The 24383-nt window shown below is 50.0% G+C and overlaps 1 protein-coding gene and 1 pseudogene across 1 annotated transcript in view; both read right to left on the reverse strand.

The window, feature by feature from the left end:
- Window positions 1–24383, reverse strand: part of LOC144175984 (adenosine deaminase-like) — an 89220-nt gene that overhangs the window by 18116 nt on the left and 46721 nt on the right. The window contains exon 6 of the mRNA XM_077705208.1: window positions 109–235. Coding sequence (XP_077561334.1) covers window positions 109–235 — 127 coding nt within the window. The remainder of the gene's footprint in view (window positions 1–108; window positions 236–24383) is intronic.
- Window positions 2511–3538, reverse strand: LOC144173893 (uncharacterized; annotated as a pseudogene).

Consider the following 24383-nt stretch of genomic DNA (forward strand, 5'->3'; position numbering starts at 1 on the left):
CACACTTTTTGCGTGCATCCATGTTGTTCCCCAACATTTTCTCCAGTCAACAACTGCACCGAAAACAAGAAGCCAGAGAGTGGCCAAAGAATGGCACTGCGCACTTACACACTGGAGTATGTCGTCGTGCGTGAGGCCGAGCCTCAGCGCCAGCCGGTACTCGTCCTCGAGCGTCGTGTGCGTCACGGCCGGGTTGTCGGTGCTCAGCGAGAAGCTGGCTCCGGCGCGGCGCAACCTGCGAGTGGTTGGAAGGCCGTGGGCACCCGAACCCGGCGCTGTAATTAACGCCTGCTAAGACGACGAATCAGGCAAGTAATATCATTCGCTGGCTTAAAATCCAACGCTACTGTACGCGCCTCGCTGAGTAATAATGCTACAAAGGTAAAAGTTCGTAGTGCGGATTACTTTGTGGAAACTCCCCTTTGCCCTAACCAAAGTGTAGTAAAATGCTACAGATGAATAGAATTCTAAATAAAGATAATAACGCTGCGTGCCGGGGCATCCAACAGCATAAAAATTTCGTCGTATACAGTTCAATCAATTATGTCGAACAGCATTAAAGTACTGCTCGAATTCGTATGTCTCGAACCATGTTATGCCCAACATTCCTAACGCCGTATTGAAAGCTTTTTTGTATGTATTAACACTACAATTCTCCCTGATCGATTAAACCAAACTGTTTTCTGAATTTAAATTCTATATAGCAAGTCGTTACCGTACAATTACCCCCCGTTGCAAAACTGTAGGACCAGTGTCAAGAGGTCAGCTGTCTGTACGGCGTTGCGCATCACAAAGCTTACGGAATATACCACAGGAGGGCACAACACTTGATTTATGGATAAGTGCTTGTGTTTCCAAGCAAAGCATGCAAGGGGCCTTGGACATAAAGGATGCCCTGCCTCATGGAGTGATGCGACAACAAAATTCGGGGGCAAGTAATGGTTTCGCAAGCAACATTTCGTTTCTTAATCGGCACAGAATTGGCACTTCCGGGAGGCACTTCCGTTGGTTCGCCTCCTACACTAGCTACACTCTTTTGACCAACTGCCAAAATTAGCCACTGCTTGGCCTCCGTTACTCTAAGATATTTATTGCGGCTAGATGGCTCTACCAATGTGCCGAGATAAACATCCTCTGGTTCTAGTTGTAACGGTTTGGGTTCGAGCCCACGCTATTCTCGACGTTTTTTTACGTGAAGTAAGCCGTTGTTGGGTCACTCCATGCCAAACGTCCCAGCCGTAAAATCAACCATCACGGATTTGCTCAGGAAAAATTGTGGGTCATCCTTGCATGGCCCACAATTCTCCCTGAAAGTGTTCTTGTCCAAAAAAATGTTTTTTTTTCTAGCGGCCCTTCTACCTCCAGGGTTTAAAGCAAACTTACGCCTGTAAAAGAATTCATGAAAAAATAACTTATCTTACAATGGCCACTATTTCTGTGAACATCATGTTGAGGCTGCTCTATGGCGCATTTTTAAAATATTTTTTTCCTTTTCTTTGCTGTGAATACTCTATCTAGAAAATACACGATGTCGAACATTTTTAAACATTTTTAGCAAGTACGAGCACATTCTCTGAGCCAATGAAGCATTTGAACCTGTATCTCCGCATTGTGGAAAATTGGTAAAAGCTATATTTTCACTGAAAAAAGGTGAAATGTGCGAGAAAACGTTTGTCGAACTTAGAACAATCTGCTTTCTGGCCCATATTCACCTTGAAATTGCGCATTGCTGTGCTCGTAGTAAAAATGTTAAATACAAGCCATTCACTATCACAAATGATCGCAGTTTATTTTAGGAAGTTTAATCAGAACAGTTTTTTTTTTTTAGCTGAGAAAAAAATTTTCTATTTCTAGAGCGACACTACATCACCACGTTGTTCCACGGAGCGTCTTCTGTGCACGGCGTGCACCTGCCTGCATGAAAGAGGCGTGAGCCAGCGGGTTTGCGCTACAAGAATACCTTTCGCGGCATGGTATTGTAGCGTCAGTACAGGAAAAAGGAATAATTCGCGTACAACGTGTAGCTGGCGGTGGTGCGCCCATTCCATGAGTACGGGCAACTCAAGGGCAATCTCCGCCTTGTACTATACTTCGTTCCGCTTAGCCTTGGCAGTTTCACACTCGCTTTTTCCCCTCTCAATTTGCTCGACCACGCCCGTGCAAGGCTCAGGACTGGCGGGATATCTCGGACGCCGTGTAGGGGATGGGGGCACGACATAGGCGTTTCTTTTTTTTTGAGCTTGGGATTTCAGATAGTCTCGCGAATTACGCGAGAACGCGCTAAATATACTTGTTTAAATGAATTCTTAGCCAACATGTCGCGTGAGACCGTCTGTTAGGTCGGCATTTACCCGCACCCGTTACCCCGTTCGTACGACACCTTGGTCATACCACGCTTTCTCGCGGTCGCTGGTAAGTTGTATTACCGAGGTTCCACTGTATATATTTATATATATATATATATATATATATATATATATATATATATATATATATATATATATATATGGCTACTGGCACCTAATCACAAGGACACATCGGTTAACAGGAACACAGTAACTGGTTCAGTCACCTGTTCGAACCAAGCAGTCCTGCGATTTCCTTCATCGTCTTCGTCTTCCTGTTCCCCAGCTCATCTATGTCTAATTAGCTCCTAGCCTTAGGGTAATTGCCCTTCTCCTCACATTTCTGTATTCTTGACCCACAACACTTTCCCCTCCCCCGGGGGGAGGGGGTGAGAAGGTCGAAGAGTAGGCCTGTATAACGGTGGCGCCTATGGTCATAGTTCATGGCAAGGCTCACGGCAACTGCCTAGCGCACACGGCAAGACAGTTATGCGTATGTGCCCTCGCTCGTTCCATCGGTCGCCGAAGTCGGCGACAGGGTCATTGCCGCAGACCTCGGGTGGATGATGTGCCACATCTGGCCCGCAGATGTAGCGCTTTCGATCATCGCGGTCGCTATTCGTGCAGTCCCGCGAGATGTGGCCCAGCGTGCCGCACAGGTAGCACTGGGGAGGAGACATGCCGGCACCACTCCTTCGTTCGCCTTGTTTGCAGTCCCTGGAGATGTGGCCCTGCTAGTGGCAGATGTAGCACGTCTTCTCTTGCTTCTTGCACTAGCGGGCGATGTGGCCCATCCTGCCGCAGTTGTAGCAAGACATCTCCTATCTGTGCTGGCAGTCTTTGGAGATGTGGCCGCTGCCGTTGCTGCGGTAACACCGGGCCTTAGTCTCCTTGCAGTCCCTCGCAAAGTGACCTATCCAGTTGGACTTGTAGCACTTCTCCCTGATGTGTGGCGTGTAGTTCATGCGGCCACCACGGCCGCCCCCACCCCGTAACACGCCCCGTGGGCCTAGGTCACCGCCCCTGCTTCGTCCGTCGGCTCCGTCTTGGAAGCACTCGCGGGCAAAGCGTCCCGGCTGGTGGCACTGGTAGCACTCTGGCGTCGTCGTGCTCCGCCGCCGCCTTGGTCTGTTGGCAACTCGTTTTAATTGGGCTGAGCAAACCACTGGCTCAGACAATACATGTTCTGTCATGTCGCCTTTTAGTTCCGCTTCCACCCTAGTCCCTGCCATTGGCGGTAAACCTGTGCTAACAGTTGCTGCCGCTCCGATGTAATATCTGTGCGCCCCTTGCGCGGCAAACACCACGAAGACACGATCAACAGGAGCTTTCCAGCTTGCACGTATATGCAGAAAGCGACGTACGACGAAAGCAAAAACTAGTGCAGGTAGGCAGGACCAATGACCAGCTATCGGACGCGTAGGAATGTTTTCACGTAGCATGCACCTAGGCGTTGGCGAAAATGTTATTTCGATACCAGCATGTTAACACAAGCCACATCCGACAATTACCGGCCAAATTGGGCTTTCGGCTACCATGAACTCGACATGGTGGAGTCTTCCCAGAACCCTCACATCCAGAAGTACATAACCAGTCAGTTGCATCTTGGCTCTGTTGACGGGCAGCAACCATGTGGCGGCTGCGGACTGTATTAAGTGAGGCACATGAGCGATGACAGAACGGTCCAAAATGTTGACGGCAGCACCTGTCTCCACTAAAGCCTTTAGTGATTGGCCCAGCACGACCACGTCTAGAAGCACATATGGTGCATCGTGGGAAACCTTCGTCCAGACAGTGGCGTTGCCTGGAACTCCCGCAGCCACAGTGGGCACAGACAACACTACAGGGTTTACTTCACGTGTAGTTGTTTCAGCTGCTTTGGGCACTCCTACACTTCCCGCATCAAATTTCGTACGGCTTGAAGAAAACTCTGGCGACAGATGAGGGGCTTGATAAGTTACGAGGGTTCCGGCCCTCGAAGGCCCGCGCTTGCGTTTCCCGGTCGACCAGACAGAACATCTTCTCCGCGGTCACAACCACGCGCGTAGTGACCAGGGGCACCACAGGCGTGGAGGAGGCTGCCGAACCCTGCCGTGAGGTAGCCTAGAGCTGGAAGTCGAAGAACCAGGCTCAACTTGCTGTGCAGCAGGAGATTCCACAGCTGAAGCTTCGAGCCCCAGTCCAAGAGCCGCACGGACAGTCATCGGCCGAGCGAGACGCACAATACGCTGAACATTGGGGTTCTCCAGGGCGTCAACAAATTATCCGGTGCCAATGAGATCTTTTGTGGCGTTCGGAGAACCCGCGAGTACCTTGTGCGTCAGTCGCTCTACGCAATTTGCGAGGTCTTCTAAAGTCATGCCTTGCTGTCGCACACGCGCTCAGCAAAATGTAGCTGCTGAAAGCGGGCGTCGCCAAGGAGATCTTCTATGGTCCTTATTAAGCCGGGGTAGTCGAGTCTCGTGTGCCCCGGCAGGTATTAAAGTACATTAGAGGCGGAAGGTCGTAGCTTGGCCACCATAACACCAGCCTGGTCCATAAGAGACCAACCGCTGGCCTCAGCAAGCGACTGTAACTGAACACGGAATGCTGCCCACGATGTACAGTCACCAAAAACAGGTGGACGAAGTGGCACACACTGGTGCTGAGTTGCCAATTGCGGCACAACAAGCGTGGAAGGTACAACGGGCGCAGTCAGGTCCAGGGCAACCGGCCGAAACGACGATTCCATGGCTGCCATACGATTGCACAGGTCAGCTATTCGACGGTTGAAATCCACAAACCAGGCAGACATCTTCTAATTAGGTCAGTTCAACTTTTCGTCGATGACGTTGGTATGGCAGTCCAGGCAGTCGACGAGTCTACCAAAGAGCGCTACCAAAGAACTGGTCCGAATACGCTTGTTTCCTAGCAGCAGAATCAAGAGACAACGTTCGGGCATCCCGTTGGTTGAACATGAGGATCGCGCTCATCCTGGCTGTAGCGTGGGCCCCATCCTAGACAGGCCGGATGTATTGGGCGGCATTCGGACTGCTGCTTAGGAGACCCCTCATGGGAAGCGATGTGGATGGGTCACTTGCCGGTCAAAGTCTTTGTGGAAAGAACACGCCGCCATCTTGGTTTGTAATTGCGCGGCTCTGTCTCTCAGGGGACTCCTCAATGCTGGATGCTGGCGCGGCAAGAAGGGACGCCATCTCTGCGAGGGCTCGAGCTTGACTGCGGGTCATCATGTGTATGGCACCGCTGCCACTAAAAATGCAGCGGGCAGCAATTCATCAAGACACATCTGTTAACACGAACAAAGTAACTGCTTTAATCACCCGTCCGAATCAGTCAGTCCCGCGATACCGTTCTTCGTCTTCATCTTCCTCTTCTCAAGCCCATCTCTCTGACTAACTGGCTAGCAGCCCCAGGGACATTCTCTTTCTCCTCAGCTTTCTGTATTCTTGGCCCACAATAACACATATATATATATAAATAAATATATATGTATATATATATATATATACACAGAGAGAGAGAGAGAGAAAGAGAGAGAGAAAGAAATAAGTGTTGGCAGTCAAGAAAACCTCCGAGAGCAAAGGGGAGAATGGGATGGGTAGTTTAAACAGATAAGGAATTTGGAAAGACAGAAAGTGGAGAAAAATGCCCGCAGGGTGGCAACCGAACCCACGGCCTCCAGAATACGTGTCTGGTGCGATGACCACTACACTACCGGCGGGGCTATTTCCCCTCCTCTTTCTGGGGTATTTATGTTAGGGTATTCTTGTTTCCAGTGCTTGGGGGTGGTAGCCAGCACCACTCGAACTACTCGGGGTGAAGGAGCCCTTCTTTTTTACCCCTGGGCCATGACTAGAGTGTCTACGACATGTCGAGAGTGGTCGACCAGCGTTGAACCATCTTAAGCTCCCTGTGGCACCAATACTGCCAGAACAGAGGCCCTCGCTATGCATATAGCGAAACAAAATGGGAAATGAGGGGCTCGTTGAATTAAGATCGAAATAAGGGTTGTTAGACAAGAAAACCTCGGAAAGAAAAGGGGAGCATGGGGTAGGTCATTGAAGCAGATAAGGAATTTGGAAAGACTAAACCAAAGCGGAGAAAAAATACCCGCCGGGTGGGATCGCAACCCACCACCTCCAGAATACGCGTCTCGTGCGATGACAACTACGCCCCCAGCGGGGCTATTTTCCCCGCCACTTTCTGGGCTATTTACCCGCCGCGGTGGATCAGTGGCTAAGGCGTTGCGCTGCTGAGCACAAGGTCGCGGGTTCGATTCCTGGCCGCGGCGACCGCTTTTCTGATGGAGGCGAAAAGCAAAAACGCCCGTGTGTACGATATTTCCGCGCACGATAAATATCCCCAGGGGGTCAAAATTAATCCGGAGCCCTCCACTACGGCGCGCCTCATCGCCTGCGTTGCGTCGGCGCGTTAAACCCTACAATCAATCAATCAATCAATTTCTCGGGTATTTATGTTAAGGTATTTTGTTTACTGCGCTTTGGGGTGGTAGCGAGCGACCCTCGGACTACTCGGGGTGAAGAGGACCTTTTTAACCCCCTCGCCGTGACTAGAGTGTCTACGACAGGTCGAGAGTGGTAGACCAGCGTTGAACCCTCTTAATATTGAATAAATTTGAGGCACTAAACCACAGGGACCAGAAGAAACACGCAGACACAGACAAGGCGCCACTTCCAACTAAACTTTTTTCGTGAAAAATCCCTTGGATATTACACTTTTCTGACGTCATGAAAACGTCACGCCAACAACATGTGCCAACCTACACGTGTCCATCTAATAACTCCAGTTCTTTGAGTGATAATACGACCGACGGTGTACTGATGCACTTGTTTTCCGCCTTGTGAACGAAGTACGCCTCCACAATCTCTATTCCTTGCCTATCTCTGACCCATTTTAGAAACGTGGCCTGTTTGAAGAGCGGAGTGCAGCTTGTACCCTGCAGAGTGCCTCTTTTGTAGTAAGTGGCCCCCAGCCAAGTGGCCCCCAGCATTGTTCTTTACTGCCCAACAGTGCTCGCGCGCTTTTTCGTTGAAACATATGCCTGTTTTTTGAAACTCATGGGAATCTCGTAAACGACTCCCATGGTGCATTCTGTGTAGAATTCGCCGTCCTTCTTGGAGCACGATTGCTCGTTCCTTTGCGTCATCATAGGGTAAAAACCTTGGCTAATCTGCAGGGTGCACTAGACACCACATTGACATCGTACCTTTGAGCGACTTTTTTGAGGTTATGCGAGATACTGTGCAAATATGGGATAATATGAACTTTCTTTCTTTCTATATTCTTTTGCATGTCAGCTTCCTTCGGTTTTTGTTAGAATTTTTGCAGAAGTGCTTCGCAGACACCGGAAACAACTCCAGAAGAGAATACTGCATTGCGCAGCCGGGCAATCTGTTCGTTAAATGCGTCTTGTTCCTTGTGCGCACACGACTTTTTCAAGGCTGCCTTGATGCATGTCATGGCCACACCTCTTTTGATTAATTTCGAGTGAGCGCTATCAAATGGAATCAGCTGCATGTTGGCGCGCGGCTTGTATTGCCAACACACGTGCGTGTTCTGAAAAGTCAGGCTCAAATCTAGGAACCGCAGGCAGTTATTGCTTGGCAGCTCCCACGTAAACTGAAGCGATTGTGAAGAGCTGACAAACGTTTCAATGACGTCATTTACTACATCATTCAAGCTGGTTTCGGCCACTTGATTAACGACAACAAGATAGTCATCCACATATCTATGCATGGTGAGGTGATACGCATCAGGCAGTTTCGTCTTTACGCAGTCATCAAAGGCACTCAAATAGATATCGGAAGGAATGGGGACTAGCGACGAACCAATACAAATTCCACGCCGTTGTACATAAAACCTGTCTTCCAATTCGAAAACAGTACTCTGAAGGTAAAAGTGAACAAGTTGCAAAAAACTCTCACGGCTAACACCTGTTTTTCCGTTAAATTTGAGTTGACCGAAATCATCTATTTTGTCTCTCAAGGCACTGAATAACCCATCATGGGGAACACTGTAATACAAGTCTACAACATCCATAGAGAAGGCATGCACTCCATTCCAGCGACCATCTTCTAGCAGTTGTACGACTTCTTCTGAACTCCGTACCAGAAAAGGATCTTGTAGTGGCAAGAGGCGAAGATGCCGCTGTAGGTATTGCCCAACCTGAGCCTGCCACGTAGCCTTCTCAGAAACTATAGAAAGGATCGGGCACTCCGGCTTGTGTATCTTGGCCGTTCAGAACACTTCAAGGACTCCCGTCACCGTCCTGGTCATAGCCTTTTTGAGGGACTCCAAGTTGACGTCGGTGACTAGCTTGAGGGCCCTTGCTTTCTGTTTTTTAGGGTCAAAAGGTACCTCCTTGAAGTTCTTTTCAACGGCACTCAAAGCTTTTTAGCCATTCTCTTTATCCGCCTGAACAATGCACAGTTCATCCCGCTTGAGAGCGCCAACGATCCTCCTAAAATGAACTTTAAGTGCCGGCGTAGTACTCACAGTCTTCAGCAGGGTGTCCACTCCATTCTCAGTAGCCCGTTCGCGTTCTTGTTCACCCGCACTTTCACCAAGGCTCCGCACAATGGCGGGCATCCGGGACCTTGTTGCAGGCGGTTCCACTCTGTACTTGGGGCCATTTTGTAGTAGACGCAACACATCATCTGGAACATTAGTGTCGCCCGGAAGGGTGACCCCACTGGATTGGGCTTTCCGTCGCTCCCGTTTTGGAATTGTGGTCCTCGCTTGGTGCCACAGGAAGTCGCCAACCTGATCAGCTAGCTTCTTATGCTTAAAAAAAGTCCTCGTCCCTCTCTTCTCATCTTTTTCCTTTGTGGGCGAGCACCCATAACCAGTCGTTGTACCGTCGTACTTGTCTCCACTTCTCCGACTTCAAAATCTTAGTTTGAAATCGGAGAAGTGGTCTATTCTGTATGTTGAACCAACTAGCCCTGATCAAGCTTCTGTTAGTTAATATTTCTTCTACATTGGGCTCTTTCCTTCGTCTCAAGTTAATTCATGTGCACTAACTACGTGTGTCAACCTCATCGCTGCGACGTCCTGCCAATCACGCTTCCTTTCTCACAACCTCAAGCAAAGAATTGTGCCTCAAGAGGTTCGGGTCATGTGTTGCAGCTATGGCTTGGAGCCGTCCTGGGAACACGCGAAGAGGATCTGCAAGATTTTGAAGTTCGAGAAGTGGAGACAAGTACGACGGTACAACGACTGGTTATGGGTGCTACCCCACGAAGGAAAAGATGGGAATAGAGACACGAGGACTTTTTTTGAGCATAAGAAACTAGCTGATCAGCTTGGTGACTTACTGTGGCAGCAAGCGAGGACCACTCTTCCAAAACGGGAGCGACGAAAAGCCCAATCGAGTGGGGTCATCGTTCTGGGCTACGCTATTGTTCCGGATGATGTGTTGCGTCTACTACAAAAAGGCCCCAAGTACAGCGTGGAACCGCTGCAACAAGGTCTCGGAGGCTCGCCATGCTACGGAGCCTTCGTGAACGTGCGGGGGAACAAGAACGCGAACGGGCTACTGGGAATGTAGTGGACACCCTTCTGAAGACTGTGAGTACTAAGCCGGACTTAAACTTCCTTTTAGGAGGATCGTTGGTGCTCTCAAACGGGATGAACTGTCCATTGTTCAGGCGAATAAGTTGGGTGGCTTTGTGATCCTTCCGGCTGGAACATATAAAAAAAAACCTTGAGGGCCGTTGAAAAGAAGTTCAAGGAGGTACCTTTTGACCCTAATAAACAGAAAGCAAGGGCCCTCAAGCTAGTCACCAATGTCAACTTGGAGTCCCTCAAAAAGGCTTTGACCAGGACGGTGACGGGTGTCCTGGAAGTATTCTTCACGGCCAAGATACTCAAGCCGGAGTGCCCGTTCCGTGCTATTGTTTCTGAGAAGGCTACGTGGCAGGCTCAGGTTGGACTACACCTACAATGGCATCTTCGCCTCTTGCCACAAGATCCTTCCGGTACGAAGTTCAGATGAAGTCGTACAACTACTAGAAGATGGTCGCTGGAATGGAGTGCATGCCTCCTTATGGATGTTGTAGACTTGTATAACTGTGTTCCCCATGATGGGTTATTCAGTGCCTTGAGAGACAAAATAGATGATTTTGGTCAACTCAAATTTAACAGAAAAGCAGGTGTTAGCTGTGAGAGTTTTTTGCAACTTGTTTACTTTTTACCTTCAGAGTACTGTTGTGGAATTTGAAGACAGGTTTTATGTTCAACGGCGTGGAATTTCTATTTGTTGGTGGCTAGCCCCCATTCTTTCCGATATATATTTGAGTGCCTTTGATAAGTGCGTAAAGACGAAACTGGCAGATGCGCATCACCTCACCATACTTAGATATGTGGATGACTGTCTTGTTGTCGTTAATCAAGTGGCCGGAACCAGCTTGAATGATGTAGTAAATGTCGTCATTGAAACGTTTGTCAGCTCTTCACAATCGCTTCAGTTTACGTGGGAGCTGCCAAGCAAGAACTCTCTGCGGTTCCAAAATTTGAACCTGACTTTTCAGAACACTTACATGTGTTGGCAATACAAGCCGCGCAATAACAAGCAGCAGATCCCATTTGATAGCACTCACTCGAAATTAATCAAAAGGGGTGTGGCCATGACATGCATCAAGGCAGCCTTGAACAAGTCGTGTGCGCACAAGGTACAAGACGCATTTAATAAACAGATTGCCCGGCTGCGCAATGCGGGATTCTCTTCTGGAGTTGTTTCCGGCGTCAGCGCATCACATCTGCAAAAATTCAAACGAAAACCAAAGGAAGGTGACATGCAAAAAAAAAGAAAGTTCACGTTATCCCATATTGGCACAGAATCTCGCATAACCGCAAAAACGTCGCTCAAAAGTATGAAGTCAATGTGGTGTTTAGTGCGCCCTGCAGATTGGAGAAGGTTTGCCCTGTGATGACGCAAAGGAAGCGGCAATCGTGCTCCAAGAAGCACGGCAAATTCTACCCAGAATGCACCATGGGAGTTGTCTACGAGATTCCCATGAGTTTCAACAAGTGTTATATTGACCAACCAGTCAGATGTTTCAACGACAGAGCGCGCGAGCACTGTTGGGCAGTAAAGAACAACGCTGGGGGCCACATGGCTGAGCACTGCAAAAGGTCACTCTGCAGGGTACAAACTGCACTCCGCTTTTGAAACAGGCCACGTTTCTAAAATGGGACAGAGATAGGCAAGGAAGAGATAGGCGTACTTCATTCAGAAGGCGGGAAACAAGTGCATCAGTACACCGTCGGTCGAATTATCACTAAAAAAACTCGAGTTGTTAGATGGACACGTGTAGGTTGGCACACGTTGTTGGCGTGACGTTTTCATTACATCAATGCAGTGTATTTAACCAAGGGTATTTTCACTAATAACGTTTAGTTGGAAGTGGCGCCTCGTCTGTGTCTGCGTGTTTCTTCTGATCCCCGTTTTTTAGCGCCTCAAATTTATTCAGTATGTTCAACCAACTAGCCCTGATCAAGACTTTGTTACTAGCACTCTTAAGCTCCCTATGGCACCAAGACTGCCAGAACAGAGGCCCTCGCTATGCATATAGCGAATCAGAATTGGAAATCAGGGGCTCGTTGAATTAAGACCGAAAGAAATGAGGGTTGGCAGTCAAGAAAAGCTCGGAAAATCTTTGTGCCATAGGGAGCTTAAGAGGCTTCAACGCTGGTCGACCAATTTCGACATGTCGTAGACACTCTAGTTACGGCCCGGGGATTAAAAAGAATGTCCCCTTTACCCCGAGTAGCCCGAGTAGCGCTGGCTAATACCCCCAAGCGAGGGAAATAAAAATACCTTAACAGAAATACAGCACAAAGTGGAGGACAAAATAGAACCCGCCGGTAGCATAGTGGTCATCGCACCAGTCGCGTATTCTGGAGGTCATGGGTTCTGATCCCACCCGGTGGGCATTTTTTCTCCGCTTTCTTCCTGTATTTCCAAAGTCCTTATCTGTTTCAATGACCTACCACATCCTCCCCTTTGCTTTCCGAAATTTTCGTGACTTCCAACCCTTATTTCGGTCTTAATTCAACTATCCCCTCATTTCCAATTCTTATTCGCTATATGCATAGCGAGGGCCTCTGTTCCGGCAATCTTAGTGCCATAGGGAGCTCAAGAGGGTTCAACGCTTGTCGACCACTCTCGACATGTCGTAGACACTCTAGTCACAGCCCAAGGGTTAAAAAGAATGTGCCCTTCACCCCTAGTAGTCCGAAGGGCGCTGGCTACCACCCCCAAGCGCAGGAAACAAAAATACCTTTAAAAAATACCCTGCAAAGTGGAGGGGAAAATAGCCCCACCAGTAGCGTAGTGGTCATTGCACCAGACGCGTGTTCGGGAGGTTGTGGGTTCGGATCCCACCCGGCGTACATTTTTAGGTGCGGAGCACCTTAACACCGCACAATTTCCGTCCGAGTCCGTGCGCATAGCATTCATAATCGCAAGAAATCACACAAGCACCCGGAGGATTCGAACCTGCGTCGGGTAGACCAGACAGAGTTAGCGTCAATCGCTTTGACGATTGGGCTACGACCGTGAGTTAATAGCGATAGTCAAACGGCTTACTCTCTCGCCTGTAACGGTGCGGAGTACCTTAAGAACTCCCAATGTCCGTCCGCGTCCATCTGTGCGCACACCAACATCAAGCGAAAATCAAGCGAAATTTGTTTTGAACAGTCAGTTGCAGTTTCATTTAGGGAATAATCAATGTTCAACTCACGGCTCAAATCTAATGATGGTCGGGGCGCAAATCGGATGTCACTCGGGGTGCAACTTGGGTGTCATTTCGAGTCCCCGTATTCCACTTCCTCGCCATCATCCATGGAGTGGAAATAAGGGTATTTTTCTGCACTTTCTTTCTGTCTTTCCAAATTCCTTATCTGTACAAATGACGTACCACATCTTCCCCTTTGCTTTCCGAGGTTTTCTTGATTGCCAACCTTTACTTCTGTCTTAATAAACGAGCCACTTATTTCCCATTCTGATTCGCTATATGCATAGCGAGGGCCTCTGTTCTGGCAGTCTTGCTGCCATAGGGAGCTTAAGAGAGTTCAACGCTGGTCGACCACTGTCGACATGTCGCAGACACTCTATGTCACGGCCCGGGGGTTAAAAGGAAGCTCCCATTCACTGGGAGTAGTCCTAGTGGCGCTGGCTACCACCCTGAAATGCAGGAAACAAAAATACCTTAAAATAATTACCCCAGAAAGTGGAGGGGGAAATAGCCGCGCCGGTAGCGTAGTGATCACCACACCAGACACGTATTCTAAGGTTGTAGGTCCCGGATCCCACCCGACGGGCATTTTTCACCACTTTCTTTCTGTCTTTCCAAATTCCTTATCTGTTTCAATGACCTACCACATCCTCCCCTTTACTTTCCGAGGTTTTCTTGACTGCCAACCCTTATTTCTGTCTTAATTCGATGAGCCCCTCATTTCCCATTCTGATTCGCTATATGCATAGTGAGGGCCTCTGTGTTGCCAGTCTTGGTGCCATAGGGAGCTTAACAGTGTACAACGCTGGTCGACCACTTTCGACATGTCGTAGATAATCTAGTCACCGCCCTGGGGTTAAAAAGAAGGTCTCCTTCACTCTGATTAGTCCGAGAGGCGCTGGCTACCACCCCCAAGGTCAGGAAACAAAAATACCATAAAATAAATACCCCAGAAAGTGTAGGGGACAGTAGCCCCGTCGGTAGCGTAGTGGTCATCACACTAGACACGCATTCTGAGGTTGTAGGTCCCGGGTCCCACCCGGCGGGCATTTTTTCACCACTTTCTTTCTGTATTTCTAAATTCCTTATCTGTTTCAAGGACCTACCACATCCTCCCCTTTACTTTCCGAGGTTTTCTTGATTGCCAATCTTTATTTCGGTCTTAATTCAACGAGTCCCTCATTTCCCATTCTGATTCGCTATATGCATAGTGAGGGTCTCTGTTCTGGTAGTATTGGTGCCATAGGGAGCTTAAGAGGTCACTGGTCGACCTATTTCGACATGTCGTAGACACTCTAGTCACCGCCAGGGGGTTAAAAAGAATGTCCCCTTCACTCCGAGTAGTCCGTGTGGCAGTGGCTACCAGCCCAAGCTCAGGAAACAAAAATACCATAAAATAAATACCCCAGAAAGTGGAGCGGACAATAACCCCGCCGGTAGCGTAGTGATCATAGCACCAGACGCGTATGCTGGAGGTCGTTCTTTCGGATCCCACCAGACGGGAATTTTTTCTCCATTTTCTTTCTGTCTTCCCAAATTCCCTGTGTGTTTCAATGACCTACCCCATCCTCCCCTCAGCTTTCCGAGATTTTCTTGACTGCTAAAGCTTATTTCTATCTTAATTGAACGAGCCCCTCATTTCCTATTCTGATTCGCTATATATATAATATATATATATATATATATATATATATATATATATATATATATATATATATATATATATATATATATATATATATATATATATAATACACATTACAACGGGGTTTATTAGCAGGTGTCCAGAGCGTGGTACCAGGGGCTGGTTGTACTGGAGGCCAAGCTAGCTCGGGAGTGCAGGCGCAGGTCTCGCAGCCAGAGCGTTCTCAATGGAGCTGCTGCGATGACTCAGCTTTGCACATAGACCTAGTGGGGGATTGACGCCACCTGAAAGTCAGCCTCGGTCTCAGCTGAGCACACACCCCTTTGGCCACACTGGCGCGCGTTCTAACAGCCACTATCTCTGTTACAATTAACCTCCGGGGGAAAAAGGAGCCATCCCTGGTGACTCAAGGCGAGGTGAGGACGATCTGTAGGAGGTGTGACCGGCTCAACGACGTAATTCACCGGTGAGAGAGAGAGAGAGAGAATAAACTTTATTTAATGAGAGGAGTCAAGCGGGCGGTTTCCTCAGTTCAGGACCCCGTTGGAGCGTCCAGCCGCCTCAGCTCGGTGGATCAGCCGAAGCTGCTCTTCGAGGCTAGAGCTGGCAAGCACTTCCTCCCACTGCTCAATCGAGGGATTAGATATTGGGGAAAGTGAGAGGTTAAGCTGGCACTCCCACACCATGTGATACAAGGTGCAGGGCGCATTACAGAATTGGCACTGTGAGTAGTATATTGTTGGCCAGAATAAGTGGAGATTGGTCGGGTGGGGGAACGTGTTGGTTTGGAGGAGACGCCAGGAGCGCTCCTCTGCCTTGCTGAGGGAGGGGTGGCCAGCGGGTAGCATAAGCCTGGTGAGCCTGTAGAATTGGGTCACCTCCTGGTATGACGTTACAGGGATCGCTGTCTCAAGCCAACTTTCTCGCGGCGCTCGGTTGGTCAGACCTCGAGCAGTCTCATGAGCAAAGACATTACCGCAGAGGGAAGCGTGAGCTGGTGTCGGTGAAGTTCGCTCGACGACTCTGTACGGTTCCTCGTATTTAGCTTGTAGTTTGCTCCAAAGGCCGGGGGTATTGGACGGTGTCCAAAGCCAAACGAGGGAGCCAGCAGCGTATGTAGGAGTTCCGCTGGAAGCGTTGTAGCGGGACTTGTGACGTCCTTGGCCTGCTGTCGTGAACGATCTCGCCAGTTGGCGGCACTCTTCTGCATGCTTGGCGATTTCAGAAACTGGTGCAGGCTCTGACGCATCCGGGTGGTATGGAAGTATAGTGTCCAATGAACACGATGGCTCACGTCCGTATAATAAAAAGAGCGGCGAGAAGCCCGTGGTTGTCTGCGTCGCCATATTGCAGGCGTAAGTGACGAAAGGAAGGACTAAATCCCCGTTCGAGTGGTCGGGAGGAACGTACATTGAAATGATGTCATGAAATCTATGGTTGAAGCGCTCAGTCAGTCCGTTAGTGTGCGGGTGATAGGAGGACATCTTTCAATAAGCGACTCGGCATTCGGTCAGCAGCGCCTACACAACGTCTGACAAGAAGACGCGTCCCCTGTCACTCAACAATTCTCGGGCTCTCCATGTCGAAGTATAAAACGCTGAAGGAGGAACGATGCGACGTTGTGGGCGGGGACAGTGGGTAGTGCGGCTGTTTCTGCATACCTCGTGAGGTGGTCAACCCCGACGATAATCCATCGGTTTCCTGTAGTCGTGGTGGGGAGTGGACCATATATGTCGATGCCGACACGGTCGAAAGGGCGAGCCGGACATGGTAGCGGCTGCAGCGTGCCGTTTGGGTGTTGAGGGGGAGACTTGCAATGCTGGCAATCTGTACACGATCGAATGTACTTGGTCACAACCGTGTACATTCCACGCCAGTAATAGCGCAAACGCAAGCGCTAGTACGTTTTGAGCACCCCAGCGTGCGCGCACGTTGCGTCAGCGTGGTAGTGGGAGCAGAAATCAGAGCTCAGATCGCCAGGGACGACGAGTAACCACTTCCGGCCCTCAGATGAATAGTTGCAGCGGTGAAGAAGGTCGTCCCGAAGGGCACAGTGCGAAGCCTGGCGGCGCAGCGTCCGAGAGGCGGCAACTGTTGACGGACTCGACAAATATTTACGGACAGAGGCGATCCACGGATCTTTACGCTGTTCCGCAGCCATGTCAACGGAGTCTAGAGACGCCACGGTACCATCTGGCATAGATGAACTGTGATCGTCCGACCCCACGGGTGATCTGGACAGGGCATCAGCATCTGTGTGTCTGCGTCCGGACCGGTATACGACACGAATGTCGTGCTCCTGCAGGCGAAGAGCCCAACGACCGAGTCTGCCAGAAGGGTCTTTGAGTGAAGACAGCCAGCAGAGGGCGTGGTGGTCCGTAACGACGTTGAATGGACGACCGTAGAGGTAAGGGCAAAACTTGTTGATTGCCCAAACGATCGCCAAACATTCTTTCTCTGTTACGGAATAATTCCGTTCTGCCTTCGTCAGAGTGCGGCTGGCGTATACGACGACGCATTCATGGAAGCCAGCTTTCCGCTGGGGCTGGGCGAGCACGGCGCCAAGACCGACACCACTGGCGTCAGTGTGCACTTCAGTAGGTGCAAGCGGGTCAAAATGGCGCAGTATTGGGGTGTCATAAACAGGCGCCGCATGGTCACAAATGCGATGTCACAAGCAGTCGACCACTGGAGACGTTCGTTGTGTCTGCTGGGGAGCTGCGTTAAAGGGGCGATGATGATTGAAAAATTTCGAACGAATCGGCGAAAATACGAACATAAGCCGATAAAGCTTCGGAGGTCTTTCAGGGTGGCCGGTTTGGGAAACTCTGCCACTGCACGAAGCTTGTACGGATCTGGAAGGATGCCGTCTTTAAACACAACATGGCCCAAAATTGTTAGCTTGCGAGCAGCAAAGCGGCGCTTCTTCAGATTCAGTTGCAAGCCGGGTGATGTGAGGCAGTGAACATTTGCTTATGGTGCTCAAGGTGCGTGTCAAAACCTGATGGAAACACAATATCATCCAGATAATAAAGACAGGTTTTCCGCTTAAGGCCCCGTAAAACGTTGTCCATCATTCGTTGGAAAGTGGCTGGCGCATTACAAAGCCCGAACGGCATGACGTTAAATTCATTAAGACCGTCAGTTCTAACGAACGCTGTTTTTGAGCGATCGGCATCAGCCATGGGCACTTGCCAGTAATCAGACCACAGGTCCAAGGAGGAGAAAAGCTCGGCACCCTGTAGGCAGTCAAGAGCGTCATCGATACGGCGTAGCGGATAAACGTCCTTGCGTGTAATCTTATTGAGGCGGCGATAATCCACGCCGAACCGGATCGACCCGTCTTTTTTTGTGTCCAGAACCACGGGAGAGTCCCACGGGCTGGTAGAGGGTCGGAGAGTTACGTGTAACCATATCGGACACTTGCTCGTCGATCACGCGGCGCTCCGCAGGGTACACGTGGTATGGTCTCTGCCGCAGTAGGGCGTGGAATCCGGTGCCTATTTCATTTGAAACGGCTGACGTGCGTGCAAGGGTGCTTTGCGCGCAATCAAATGAGTCGCGAAAACTCTGGAGGAGGGCGATGAGCCTGTCGCGTTGCTGTAAGTTGAGGCCCTTGTCGACAGACTGCAGGAATTCATCCGAACTTGACGCGCGTGCAGGACTAAGTGTGCTAACAGTGAGGAGCAATGGTTCCTCGGGCACAGCGTTCACGTGAGAAGGGTGAACGGCTTCCACGCACCCTAGACACTCCCCATGAAACAAGGTAGTTATGCAAGAAGATGTGTACACAGATGACAATTAAACTACAACCGGACTGGACGTCGATGACAGCAGAGGGTAAAGGCAGACATTTGCACGAGAGGAAGGACCTGGAAGGCGTGAAAACCACAGTCGTGTTGCCCAGATTGCACAAAATAGGCACTATGACGGAAGACCTCGGCGGAATGTCCGTATCTTCGGAAACAGTTACTTTGGTCGACAGCTCGTTTGGCGGCGGCTCGTAGAAGGGTAGAAGTTTAACTTGAAAACGTGCGCAATCAATTATGGCGTGATCTCGGGATAGGAAGTCCCAGCCGAGGATGATGGCGTGGGAACATGTAGGTAGAACAATGAATTCGATTATGTATGCGACGTCTTGTATGAGAACCCGAGCGGTACACACGGCCAACGGTTTAATCTCTTGCGCGCTCGCAGTCCGAAGGGTAAGGGCAGAGATAGGCGTCGTTACTTTACGAAATGAGCGGCGTAGACGTTCACTCAACAGACACCGCGGCACCGGTATCAATGAGAGCGAGGGCGGTGACATCTTCAACAGTCAGGTCTATAACATTAGCGGGTGAGAGAGGAAGACTGCAGAATTTCGACGGGGCTGCAGTTCTTGCCTCGGGAACTGCAGCCGTTATTTTCCATCAGCGGTCGGATTCTGGCGCGGACGCATGGGGGACAGCGAACGGCGATGTGGGGAAAAGGAGCGACGGCTGGAAAAGGGTGGATGGTAGGCAGAGGACGAGTTCGGTGCCTGGCCCAAGACCCCATGGGGGTATTACGGTTGCGGTCCAAAAGGAGGCACTTGATGGACGTCGCTAGCAGGCGGTGGTCGCCGACGGGACAGCCGAGCGACGTGTCCGGGAATGCAGCACGCGTAACAGATAGGGCGGTTGTCGGGTGTGCGCCAGGGGTTCAGCGGTTGAGGTGGTAGCCGAGGGTAAGGCGTCGCCCGCTGGTCTCTCACATCCTGATACGCTTGGAAAGCACAGGGCTGCAGTTGCCGGACCACCGAAGCGTAACTTAAGGGGAGCGCTCCAGGAATGGCGGGGGGCGCCGCCATTGTCACTGGTGGTGCGATGGGCACTGCCACTGGTGGTTCCAGGGGCCCTGTCACTTGTGGTTCGAACGGGGGCACCCCAGGTGGTGCGATGGGCGCTACCACGGGTGCCGGCACAAGTGTAGGTGGGCGAACTGTAGGAAGCGCCTCGGCGACTTGCACCCGGATTACGCGGCGTACAGTCGAAGGCAGCGAAGCCGAACGCCCACGCTCATGAACACTGGGAAGCAGAGCCAGCTGTCGAGCAATTTCTGCGCGCACGAACTCCTCGATGTGCGGCAGAAGAGAAGAAAGGTCAGGAGGCATTGTGAGAGGTGAAAGGCATCCCCGTGAGCACTCTTCATTGGGCGACGTGCGCTGGTGAGTAACGACACGCTGCTTGCACAGTTCATCGTAGCTCAAGCACCATGTAATCATTTCGTCCACAGTCTGTGGGTTGTTGTTTAGCAGCATCTGAAAGGCGAACTCTACTATCCCTTTGAGAACGTGTCTGATCTTTTCGCTCTCCGGCATAGCAGGGTCCACTCGCTTGCAAAGGTTTACAATGTCCTCGATGTAACTCGTGTAACTTTCATTGGCCTGTTGGGCTAGGACGCGCAGGCGTTGTTCGGCGCGAAGCTTGCGTAGAGCGGGGGGACCAAACGCTGACAGGAACCTCGTCTTAAAGGCCGACCAAGTTTGCATCTTGGGTTCATTGTTATGAAACCCCGACTCGACTAATTTGTCGAGGGAGAAAAAGACATTGCTGAGTTTGGCAACGTCATCCCAGCGGTTTTCGGTGCTCACCCTTTCGTATGTTGAGAGTCAATCTTCCGCATCGATGTCGTCACTGCCGGTGAAACTGGGGGTGCAGCGGGGGTCACGTTGGCGCAGTGACCCCCAGCAGATAACGGGTGCAGGCTGCGGTGAGGTCATTTCGTGCTCGATTCCTCGTGAGACGGGAGGGAGTACTCGGTGGCTTCGTAGTTCCAGGCCGGGGACTGTGCAAAGACTACGACCTCCACCAAAATATAATTGGGTTTATTAGCAGGCGTCCAGAGCGTGGTAACAGGGGCTGGTTGTACCAGAGGCCAAGCTAACTCGGGAGTACACGCGGAGGTCCCGCAGCAAGAGCGTTCTCGTGGGGCTGCTCCGATGACTGAGCTTTGCACATAGACCTAGTAGGGAATTGACGCCACCTGAAAGCCAGCCTCGGTCTCAGTTGAGCACACACCCCTTTGGCCACACTGGCGCGCCTTCTACGGCCACTATCTCAGGTACATATATATATATATATATATATATATATATATATATATATATATATATATATATATATATATATATATATATATATATATATATATAGCGAATCAGAATAGGAAATGAGGGGCTCGTTGAAAATAACACAGAAATAAGGGTTGGCAGTCGAGAAAACCTCGGAAAGCAAAGGGGAGGATGTGGTAGATCATTGAAACAGATTAAGAATTTGGAAAGAAAGAAAGAAAGTGAAGAAAAAATGCCCGCCAGGTGGGATCCGAACCCACGACCTCCAGAATACCGGTCTGGTGCGATAACCACTACGCTACCGGCGGGGCGATTTTCCCATTCACTTTCTGGGGTATTTATGTTAGGTATGTTTGTTTCCTGTGCTTGGGGGTGGTAGCCAGCGCCATTCGGACTAATCGGGGTGAAGGGGACCTTCTTTTTAACCCCCGGGTCGTGACTCGAGTGTCTACGACATGTCCAGAGTGGTCGACCAGCTTTGAACCCTCTTAAGCTCCCTTTGGCAACAAGACTGCCAGAACAGAGGCCCTCGCTATGCATGTAGCGAATCAGAATAGGAAATGAGGGGCTCGTTGAAAATAACACAGAAATAAGGGTTGGCAGTCGAGAAAACCTCGGAAAGCAAAGGGGAGGATGTGGTAGATCATTGAAACAGATTAAGAATTTGGAAAGAAAGAAAGAAAGTGAAGAAAAAATGCCCGCCAGGTGGGATCCGAACCCACGACCTCCAGAATACCGGTCTGGTGCGATAACCACTACGCTACCGGCGGGGCGATTTTCCCATTCACTTTCTGGGGTATTTATGTTAGGTATGTTTGTTTCCTGTGCTTGGGGGTGGTAGCCAGCGCCATTCGGACTAATCGGGGTGAAGGGGACCTTCTTTTTAACCCCCGGGTCGTGACTCGAGTGTCTACGACATGTCCAGAGTGGTCGACCAGCTTTGAACCCTCTTAAGCTCCCTTTGGCAACAAGACTGCCAGAACAGAGGCCCTCGCTATGCATGTAGCGAATCAGAATAGGAAATGAGGGGCTCGTTGAAAATAACACAGAAATAAGGGTTGGCAGTCGAGAAAACCTCGGAAAGCAAAGGGGAGGATGTGGTAGATCATTGAAACAGATTAAGAATTTGGAAAGAAAGAAAGAAAGTGAAGAAAAAATGCCCGCCAGGTGGGATCCGAACCCACGACCTCCAGAATACCGGTCTGGTGCGATAACCACTACGCTACCGGCGGGGCGATTCGCTATATATATATATATATATATATATATATATATATATATATATATATATATAGCGAATCAGAATAGGAAATGAGGGGCTCGTTGAATTAAGACAGGAATACGGAGAATGCGGTCGGTCATGAAACAAATGAAGAATTTGTCGAGACCGGGCATTTTTTCCCCACTTTCCTTCTGTCTCCTATATATATATATATATATATATATATATATATATAGGTCGTTAGAAGAGGTTACTGGCGACTGGATGTGAAATACGTAGAAGATCACAATGGAAACATAACAGTATTTATTGACTCGACGTTTCGGACGGGGAACGTCCTTTATCAAGGACTCGGACGTTCCCCGTCCGAAACGTCGAGGCAGTAAATACTGTTATGTTTCCATTGTGATCTTCTGCGTATATATATATATATATATATGTGTGTGTGTGTGTGTGTGTGTGTGTGTGTGTGTGTGTGTGTGTGTGTGTGTGTGTGTGTGTGTGTGTGTGTGTGTGTGTGTGTGTGTGTGTGCGTGTGTGTGTGTGCGTGTGTGTGTGTGACCGTAATATGACAAATATATGTTTTCATATATAAATATGTCATATTTACTGTACCTTATATCACAGAAATGTGCACATCATTTACACATGGCAATAGAACTTCTAACTCTACAAACAGTACTTTATGGCTGTACAATAATGATATACCAAAAGTGTAAACAATGCGATTTCATAAAAAAAATAATAAGATTTCATTGAGGCCACGCATGAAAAACTAACATAAAGAAAACAAACAAAAACCACGCTGGAACATTTCTAGCATTTCCATCAACGGATTAAAAGGTACTCGCGCACTTGACGTGACAAAATTCGCTGTTGTTGTTATAACCACCATCCATTATGTTGAGCAAAGTACGTGAGCGATATTGTCACGAAGCCAAGGATGCCGCAGTTGTCTTGAAGGAGAAACTAGTTTATTGGAGCGAACTTGTGCTCCCCTAACAACTCAAAAGAATACAGAGGCGGCGAATCAGCGGTCAACAAAGTGACTTGCGTCGGCGAGCGTCGCAGAATCGAATGCCGCGGCGTCTGCTGTGCAGGCTTTTAAACTGTTACGTCCGGGAGGGATTTATTAAGGCAAGAGCGCAGGCTCCGAAGGCAGGAAAAGGCGAGCACCGTTGAGCACGACGCGAGCAGCGGTCCGGCTTCTTCTTCCTCTAGCCCAGAGAGCCCAGCTCCCGCATCCTCTTTCTCCTCTTCAGCTAATCCAATCCACTTGGCCAAGCCAATGTTGTAGAATTGGTTGACCGTTACACTTCCAAAAAAAAAAGTTCCTGCGTTTTTGCAGCCGCCCCATTCCATAGGGGCGATTTCCCGTGCAAGCCGGGTGAACTTCCCAAGCGTTGTAGTCCCACACAAGGGCCGAGCGCCAGGCCGGGGAGTCGCTTGTACCTATTTTACCGGTAGGTGCCCGGCGCCACCAAGGAACACGAATTCACATGGTGCCTTCCACAGCCACGATGGACGCTCAACTCGCAACCGCCTGTGGCAGGACAAGCCGCCAGACTCTTTCACCCCCGGCAATGGCGCAACGCGGCATGATGGCCGGGGGCCCCGACAGATGGACAAGGGTCAGGGGCCCCGCGATAGGGTAAAGGCAGCTTTCCAGACGTGAAATCCCCTTTCAAGGGTCCGCACTCGACCAGGGACGCCTGTACCCATTAAAGAAACCGGTGGGTGTCCGGCGGTACCAGGATTCGAACCCCGGACCTCCCGCATACGAGGCGAGTGCTGTACCTTTGAGCCATCGCTGCGGTAGTAGCGACGGTAGTAGCGACGGGCGGTGTGTACAAAGGGCAGGGACGTAATCAACGCGAGCTTATGACTCGCGCTTACTGGGAATTCCTCGTTCAAGGGGAACAATTGCAAGCCCCTATCCCAATCACGAAGGAAGTTCCACGGGTTACCCAGTCTTTTCAGACAGGGAAAAAACACGCTGCCTCCTTCAGTGTAGCGCGCGTGCGGCCCCGGACATCTAAGGGCATCACAGACCTGTTATTGCTCTGTTTCGTGCGGCTAGGAGCCGCTTGTCCCTCTAAGAAGGTTGTAAGGTGCTGGGAACCCCGCACCTATTTAATAGGCTAGAGTCTCGTTCGTTATCGGAATTAACCAGACAAATCGCTCCACCAACTAAGAACGGCCATGCACCACCATCCACCGAATCAAGAAAGAGCTCTCGATCTGTCAATCCAAGATAACGAAGTGCGCCACGAGCGCAGCCAGCGGGAGCTCGCTCCACGAGCGCGGCTCTCGCGGC

Source organism: Haemaphysalis longicornis, unplaced genomic scaffold (genome assembly GCF_048455015.1).
Source record: "Haemaphysalis longicornis isolate Haplotype H1 unplaced genomic scaffold, Haemaphysalis longicornis Haplotype H1 scaffold_1, whole genome shotgun sequence".
Lineage (NCBI taxonomy): Eukaryota > Metazoa > Arthropoda > Arachnida > Ixodida > Ixodidae > Haemaphysalis > Haemaphysalis longicornis.